Consider the following 9015-nt stretch of genomic DNA (forward strand, 5'->3'; position numbering starts at 1 on the left):
AGCTAATTGTTTAATGATCAAAACATGCTTGCAAAACTAGACAGAAATGCCTAAGTACAAGTAACAACCCCAAGTCAAGAGCTCATTCAACATCTTTATTATGAAGTACCTTTTTTCAAAAGAAATGTACAAGTAGAACCAGAACAATGACATCTTGGCGTTTACCACTGAAACAGAAACACCATGGGCATGTGGTGCAGGTTTAAAGTCACGTATGAAATGAGTAATGTACATATTTACAGTACTAGAAGATATATCTGGAACAGATCGGAGTGAGCATGCTTCTAGCTACAAATAAAATAACTGAAAAAAAAAAGCTTACAGTAAAACCATGGATTGGTTCCACTTATCCAGACTGGTAACATGATATAAAAGGCACTGTGTTTCACACTAGTTGACAATACAGGACAGCTTTTCCATCTCTGAAGTAATTATAATAATCACAAAAACAATTCTTATAATATTCATTCATCCGTCCTAGGACATTCTTTTGAACAAAAATCCAATGACATTAACCAACAGCGGACCCTAGCCACCTGCAAAAGAAACATTAAAATAAAATAGATAATTCAACTTATCATCAGGAAAACATATCACATAAAGAACATGCTTGGTGATTATTAAACTTACTTTTTTTGTATAAACATATATATCTAAAACTTTAAATTTCATATTGAAGGCATAATGAGTTGGAGCAAGGTCTTTTTTCCCCCCATATATATATTTTCCCTTAAAAAAACTGATCAAGGGCGAATTTGACATGAACATTCCCCATAATATAAAATCTCTTTGCTCTTCTTGAGTACACTGTAGACACTGAGCAGTATGTGTGTCACAATACGACAGATTTAACATGGCCAACTGTTTTTGAGAAAAAAAAAAAATTAAAATATAATGCAATCCCATTAGAGACAAAATAAATGACCACCGGATGACACAAAAATACATTCACTCCCATTAGCTGGTGTGTAGGAAATGCAGTCTGTTCCTGGGATGCTCCTTTAGTCTTTTTGGGCTGAAAGGCCATTTTCTAAAGATAATTAATCTGGGAGTAGAGCGACTGTACAACCTTGTTTTGATACTTTTAAAAAGATGCAGGATATATTTACTTATTTTTAGAGTTAAAATATTACACCCGATGCTGACGGATTTGACGGCACTGAGAGACAACGATTATGCATTTAGGACGCACAACAGGCTCTTTGGCTGGGTTTCGAAATACAGATGTGCACGCACACGATGCACAAAAAGAAAAAAGAAAAGCACACCAAAAAAATAAGCGCAAGCATACAGAAAAAAACAAACGGCATTGGCCATGGGCCTCGGGTTGTTCGTAGGGTCTTACATAAGGATACCGTGACCAGCCAGAAACAAACAGATGCTACAATTCATAGCGGAGCGGCTGTCGGATGGGAGAATTTTTTCACTGGATTTTGAAGAATGGCCATGAAAAAAAACTGTGCGATATGGATAGGGATGACACCAAAAAAAAAAAATTGACTGCACTGAAAGAACTAACCTTTAAAACGTACACAACACATTTATACAACATAAACGTCGACATACAAAGAATGTATAGGCTGTGTTAACACCTAATAGTACCTGCCTTGTATATACATAATGCAAATAAAACAGGTAGTTAGGATACTTGCCAAATCAAAAATACATAGCTTTGGTAAACAAGTCACGTGTGGTGACTCTGGCCAATCATCAGAATAGTGTGATCTTATCAGAACATGACATCTAGGACTCAGAAGGGGCGCATGTTCCTGTGTCAAGTTTTCCTGTGCTGGAGACGCACGCTAAAGATATATTTCCGAGAAGGAAAGATAAACATGACTCCTGCCTTTTGTAGGGGGGCGGGGGGTAAAAAGAAAACACAACTGATCAGGAACCGTACGGAAGGCGGCGAGACTCCAGGTAGAAACGTAGCTGCATTCTCTGCCGACCCAAGCACCAAGAGTTTCTGTGGTAATGTAGCAGCATCGTAATGGTATGCAGAGGCGAGGAGGTACTCCCTCCAGAGCGATGGAAGTGGAAGACTGGTTCCCACCTCCTTCCAGCCGTTCCCTCGTCCCCGCCGCACACCCCAAAAGCAGTGGGAATCCGGTTAACTCAGGCATATTACCCGGCATCTCCGACGGAGACCAACGCCTGATAAATCCATAACCCTTCGTCAACTCCGCCCTCGTCAACATCATCTCCTTGTAAGACCTTTCGACCTTCCCTCAAACTAGGACCTCGAGACTTGACTGCACTGAATCCCCCCCCTCCCCCTCAAATGACTCTCGAGGCCTAGTTCCCTACCTGCTCAACCCACATTCTCCATTCATCACATTCCACCCTCCATCGTTCCACTCGTATTCATTCCTTATCCGTCGTCCCGCAGAATCTTGATATCAAAAGTCTGCCGTCATCCTCATAACCTCTCCCTGGACCCACATTTGCATCCTTCTCTCCCTGTTTCCAAGCGACCTGGCACCACCCATCTGTCAGTCTATCTTCTCCACTTTCCCGATGATCTTCTCCTCGAAGATGGGCAAAATGGCGTCCTCCTCGCGCACCTCCTCGAAGACCACGCCGCAGTCGAACTCATCGCTCACCTTCTTGAAGTAGAACCTGAAAGCGGGGTTGGAAAATCAAGCCATGTTTATATTAGCTGTACTTTTCCAGTAATTCATTGATACAATTATATTAATGTTTTTTTTATTTTGATGTTCATATTGATTCATCTTTAAAAACAATCATAATGAATAAATGAAGGTTTCCAATTGGAATGTAGGGCAAGTTTGAATGCTTAATATAAAAAACGCATAAGAAAGGACCAGTTCTCACCTGTAATGGCCCTTTTTAGTTAGCAGCTCCTTGAACTGGCCGAGAGTCACCACGCGACCTTTGACCGACGTCCGATAGGGGATGGGCTCTCCACAGAAGTAGTACGCAACCGTTATGTTCTCACACACCTGCCGCTTGCCAGACTTGTGCCTTGGGGAGAGAAAGGTGCATGTCAGAATATGCAAATTTTATTCAAATATATGCCCCCTCCGCCCTACGCAATACACACAAGAACCACATAATACCGGTTTGAATACGTTGTCACGTATTCGCACACTTTCACTCTCTCACTAAATGACGCAAAGATCGCTTCATATTTGTAGCACGACCCAAAAATTAACTAAATATTGTTTTTACAGAGCAAAGCATACATGTATGCAGGCTTGTTTTATTTTCCTACTCTTTCTCGCTTCATATAGGACTCATGACTATTTTGGACTGGAACATATCAAAAACATTATTTTGCGTCTTTCCTGAAACAGCCTTGTGCCTCGGGATGAGCCGATTTGAATAACATTCAAATTCAACCAGCCACCCCACACCCACACCCACACACCCACACACACACACACCTCTGTTTGGCCTGCTGTATTGCGTTCCTCCGGCGCTCCTCCTCCAACCGGCGCCTGGCCTCCTCCAGCTGGGTGAGGGGGTTAGGGGCAGGGTTGGGGGGCATGGCGGGGTCCTGGATGAAGGGGTGGGAGGGCTGCACCTGGGCAGAGGCGGGGCACGGCATAGATGTGGACGCCGACGACGGGTTGTTGCGCAGCTGGGCCGAGACCCAGGGGTGGACGGCCCCGGGGCGCTCCACCGAGGTGGGCCGCGGGGGCTCGTTGCTGCCCACCGTCCGCCTGGAGCCACTGGTGCTGCCGCTGGAAGAGCACAGCGCACAGAGAGACCGTGTCAGTATAATCACACACACACACACACACACACACACACACACACACACACACACACACACACACACACACACACAAGATTTCAGTCATGAAATTAAATTGTTGTTAACACTAGTTTAATAACGTCAACAAAGTGATCCATTTTGTAATCTAATCATCCTTAAAGTGGAGTGGCACCGCCAATATCAAGGCCTACATGAAAACACACAGCCATCAACACAAAGTGACATTTTACAGGGCCCTCATACAGGTAGGAGAATACCATGGGACCAATGTGTGTGATGTGTATGGTGCATCACAGCACCTGTTCTTCTTGTGTCTGAGCGCCTCTCCCTCCATCATCCACTGCAGGATCTTCTGGTTCCTCTCCAGGTCGTCCGTAGGCACCTGAGAGTCCGAGCCCCGGCCGTTCTCCTCCCCTTTGCCAGAGATTTCTGCCTTCTTGACGCTCCGCCGCGAAAGCGTGCTACCTTTACTGCTGCAAAACCCAAACGCACAGACACACACGTCAGTGGAGGCCACAGAAAGGGAGCAGGTTTTCCAAAACAATTTCATGCCATGAGCCAATGTGGAGGCGTGTATACAAATGAAAAATAAATAAATAATAATAATTAGCTCATATACATGTATTACCATAGTCCACACACTCTTATATAGCAAGACCCTTATGAGTTGCGAGCCACGTTCTGAAACGCTTGTAGCACATGGACACACACACGCGCACATGCAAACACAGACACATACCTGTAGCCCATGCCGTCCAGCGTGCTAGCTCCAGCGCCGTCGGCATAGTTACGCCCCCTGCCGGCGTACTGGCTGGCAGGCTCTCCGTTCCAGGAGAAGTTGCCCTGGGGCCTGGAGCCCATCTCCTCCTGGCCCCTGTGGTGGTACAGCTGCTTGTGGTGATGCATGCCTAGGACAGAAAACCACAACAACGTTCATACACATTCCTCCCTCTCTTCTGTTCCTTTGCCTGGTGCTTGGATTTGGGAGCTTTTCCCGCTATCCTTCAGAGGAATTAGGGTCATGGGTTAACCTATATCTGCTCCTGTGAAGCCCTTTGAAATTAAAATTTACTTGACATATATAATTAATACCATTAGTATAAAATAATAATTACCGGTAGACCCAACATTGGATTTTATAGTAGCCATAGAGTACCCAAAGACACAGACAGCAGACACCTAAACCCAAACATCAACAAAATGATCCGCTTTTTTTCAAACTCTACCTTTCATGGCGGCGGGCGGCACCCCGTGACCTCCGACCCGGTGTGGCGGGTAGTGGGAGGGCGGGTAGTGGGAGGGCGGGGCGATGCCCCCGTCGGGCGACCGCGACGACTTGGGAGGCGAGTGCCGCCCGCCTCCGACCGAGTTCGAGTTAGTCGCACCCGGCGACTGGCAGCCCGGCGTCTTCATGACGCGCTGCACGTGGTCGTCCAGGATGGACTCGGGGTCGTCGTCGTTGGCGTCCTCCATGGCCACCAGCCCGCCGTAGGTGGCGGCCGCCGTGTTGGCGGTGGAGGTTTCCGAGTAGCGGGCGCCGTACAGGGGCGGGAAGGCGGCGGACAGGGCCAGTGGTATGCTGTGGGAGGAGATGGAGGCCGCCACCGAGACGTCCGCGTCGTCACCTTCCTCTTCCTGCCGGGAATAAGATAAGATAAGGGAAGATAATGGGTTTGAGCAATGACTGGAAGTATATACTCTAATGCGCCGACGTGAGGAAAATGTGTCGATACGAAAAGGTCATGATGAATATTAGGACTTTTTGCCTATATGCTTATGAAGTCTTAATGGTCATTTTAAAAACAGTCAAAATTTTTCAGTACAGGTATTGAATGATGATGGTTATTTGAGGTTAAGAAAAATAAATAAAATAAATAGGTCTCTGCGTTTTCAAAAGTCATATCATTCTCTCATTAGTATTCAATTGGACTATAAAGCTGCATAAAGATAAGCCATTATCGTCACTTTAACGATCTCACAAGTAAATCCCGATGATAAGACAACACCGCTATTCAGAGACACGCAAGTGCAGGGAGACCCACCAGCCGGACTCTCTTCAGCCTCTCCTCGAGTCTCTCCTGGGCCTCCCTCTCCCTCAGAACCGTCTCCAGTCTGCTAATGAGATCCGCTGCAAACCTCTCGGGCTCCACGTGGATGTCTTTTGGCACGCGGTACGTGCGCTGCATACATAAACGCAAACAAACAACAAAATGAGTGCCACTAATGCCTGGGTGGCCTATACAAACTTGTCCTATTTTACATATTCAACTTAACGCTGTCGGGAGAAATAATTGGCACAATGAGCATAGCTGGGATCAGTGTTCAAGTATAATGCGTACTAAGATCCGTCATTTGGAATAGGCACTTTTAGTATAGATACATAATTCACGGTTGCACTGTTGGTGATTCAGTGCATCGAGCTTGTGTGTCCTTCCCTGTGGCCGACATTTTGTCGCATACTGCTATGTGAAGAGAATAATGTAGACAATCCAAATAGGCTGCAGCCCATAGGACGTCCTTGCTCTGCAAATCAGTTGTTCTTGGCCTACTGCCTTATCAAATCAGCTTGTGATTCTCAAGTTTTAACAGGTACATTTTTGATGTGGTAGGCCGCTAAAGGTACTGTATGGAAAGTTAATGATTAACAAAAGGCTTATCAACCTTACAACATTTTCCATTTGTCATTCGCCAATTACAGCATTTGGAGGACATTTCTCCCCTGGTTTACTTTACAACAGTTTTTGCCCACTTGAGCAGCGTGCTTGTGAATTGTTGCTTTGATCTAATCTAGGCTTCTGAATGACTAACATGTATTGAATATAGCTTGCTCAACGACTTTCAACAGGTATATGAGGTAAGCTTCTTAATGACTGTCAGGTACAGGATGTAGGGCTCTGAATGACTGACAGTTAAGTGAGATAGGGGGCTGAATGATTGACAGGTAAATGAGGGAGGCTTCTGAAAGACTTACAGGTATATGAGGTAGGGGGACGCGCCCATTAGCTTTGGCACTTTCATGCATCTCGCGTCGATGCTGCTTACGATATCTATAAGGAGGAACCCCATCTCTGCATACACACACACACACAAAATAAAACAAGTGTTAGATCTGAAACATCTTCAGAAATTAGCAGCTACGATGCAACAATAAGCTATATGCTCAAACGTAATAACTGTCGTCATGAACCGACACATCAGGCGTAGACATTTAAGCGAGACACTTACACACTGCTGTCCGTCAAAGAAAGTGTGTCGGCATCGCTGGACATGCTCTGCTGCTCGCTGTCGTTGGCACTGGTCACCGGTGCTCGGGCGTAGCCCATGTTGACATAGTACGGATTCACCGGCTCCTTCCATGGCCTGGGGATGACGACGACGACGGGGGGGGGGGGGGGGTGGGGGGGGTTCAATAAATAAAGTGCACCCAGCCAACATCCATGATAGCGGGATGAAAGGGGGATTAAATACCCGGCACACAAAACCCTTGTCACGTGCACTAGTACGAGTAGATCCAACAACAGCCATGCTGACAAAGGTGAACGGTGAATCGCCCACACACCTGTACTCCCTAGCGTCGGGCCTCCGTCGGTTGGCCACGGTTCTCTGTGGCACCGTCTCCATCAGCAGACGCTGAGTCAGCCTCCCTGCAGGCGTGTCCCCACACTCACTCTCGTCCTCCTGCTCCTCGTCATTAGCTCCTCCTCCACACCTGGTGTGTCCGCCAAGCAAACAAAGCATAGAAGAGGAGTGTTGACCTGTAAGCCGTCAGGGGGCAATTCAATAGAGAAAAAGGGACGCATTATGAAAGAGAAGGACGCCCTACCTCCACTCTTCATCCTCCGCAAGCGTGGGTAGGTACCCAGGGACAGACTTGGCCATCCCCGACGAAGGGCTCTGGTCGCTGGGATTAGGTTTGGGGCTCTCCCCTCCTGTTCGTGTGTACTCCAGATAGAGGTCAGACTTGAGGAACAACGGGTAGGTATTCTCCTCCATGGTGGTCTGAATCTCTGTCTGGGCCTGAGTCACGGACACAAACATTGTCATTCGATAGTGCCTATACATTTGAAATAGTTATATTTAGAAAGAATGTCTTTTTGCAATTCAATACAATATATGGAAACAGTGATATACTACTAATTAACTGCAATGAGTTTAAAACAATTATCCATAAATATAGCATGCAACCCATTAAATAGGAATAAGATAGGATGCATCTCAAGTGAGAGATTTGTGGCAGGGTCAGTAAACTTTACTCAATTGAGTAGTGTGGTCCATGAGTGAGGTGTTGAGTTTCATCGTGTAACTGCATGCCCTCGAAAAGCCTACTCTGTGTGTTTCCTCCCCAAATCATACTGGACATGCAACTCTTTTAGGATTTTCCTTTTGTCGCCAGTGACAGCCAGCTAACCCATGCAATAATTTGTCATTCTTAAGATGCACCGATATGGAATGTCTTGCGACATACAGCCATAAGAAACCATGTATAGGCAGACAATTTTTTTTTCCATCCCCATGGTGCCATTGTCAACAGTGGCCATTTCCTGCATTCTACGATACAGATATAACAAATGTTTCACTACTAACTTGTCATTTACTAAGCTTAATAAATTCAACTCATTCATCTCAAGCAAAGCTGCAAGAAGCAGCATGTGTGGACCAGTTTTGCTTACAATAACAAAAAACATCTGTGATACAAACAGGCAAGCCAAACAGAAAGCCCGGTATTTGGTTTGCTGTGTGTCAAACCATGTTGTGGGCCATGTTTCCAAGTTGTCGTTGGTGGGTTAAGAGTGTAAACCCTTTGCAATAAAGAGCCATGGTACTGTCCGTGTTGTAATCACCTGTTCAAACATGGCGGGGTCCGGATGCGGCCTCACCACACAGTCTCTGATGAAGCTCTTGGTGGCGGGCTTGATCTGCCGCGAAACAATCCCAGTGCCATCTACAATGTACTTCCTGTAAATAGCCTTAGCCAGCTTGGACCTCTTGTCTTGGCTGGTTTTGCGGAATCCCGAACAGGCAAACCAAAAGTCAAGGAGGTCCGCACACCCTTCCTGGCACAGGAAGTTACGGAACAGCTGGATTCCTTCCTGGTCATCCAGAAGAGAGTGAAGTGACTCGGCCCATTTCAAGTATGGCGGCGTTGGCGAGGCCGAACCCTCGGGTTCATAGCCCAGATCCAGGTCCGGGCGACGCGGGGTCGCCGCTGACGAGGATGGCGTGTAGCTTGGTAGATCGGCCATTTTGGAGGACAAAGACGACGGGGGAAAGTA

General features: G+C 46.4%; 1 protein-coding gene across 2 annotated transcripts in view; it reads right to left on the minus strand.

Moving 5' to 3' along the window:
- Positions 1-74: 74 nt before the first annotated feature.
- The window catches only part of LOC115539875 (axin-1), a 16342-nt gene continuing 7401 nt past the window's right edge, over positions 75-9015 (minus strand). For both annotated transcript variants that reach the window (XM_030350732.1, XM_030350731.1), the window contains 12 exons: positions 8584-9015; positions 7566-7759; positions 7302-7451; positions 6968-7102; positions 6714-6810; positions 5785-5922; positions 4969-5377; positions 4482-4650; positions 4042-4215; positions 3408-3707; positions 2836-2985; positions 75-2619 (listed from right to left, as the gene is read on the minus strand). The exon at positions 8584-9015 is cut by the window's right edge and continues 226 nt beyond it. In XM_030350732.1, the coding sequence (XP_030206592.1) occupies positions 2493-2619; positions 2836-2985; positions 3408-3707; positions 4042-4215; positions 4482-4650; positions 4969-5377; positions 5785-5922; positions 6714-6810; positions 6968-7102; positions 7302-7451; positions 7566-7759; positions 8584-9015 (2475 nt within the window). In that variant the 3' untranslated portion in view covers positions 75-2492. The remainder of the gene's footprint in view (positions 2620-2835; positions 2986-3407; positions 3708-4041; positions 4216-4481; positions 4651-4968; positions 5378-5784; positions 5923-6713; positions 6811-6967; positions 7103-7301; positions 7452-7565; positions 7760-8583) is intronic.

The sequence above is a fragment of the Gadus morhua genome, chromosome 3 (genome assembly GCF_902167405.1).
Source record: "Gadus morhua chromosome 3, gadMor3.0, whole genome shotgun sequence".
NCBI classification, from domain to species: Eukaryota; Metazoa; Chordata; class Actinopteri; order Gadiformes; family Gadidae; genus Gadus; species Gadus morhua.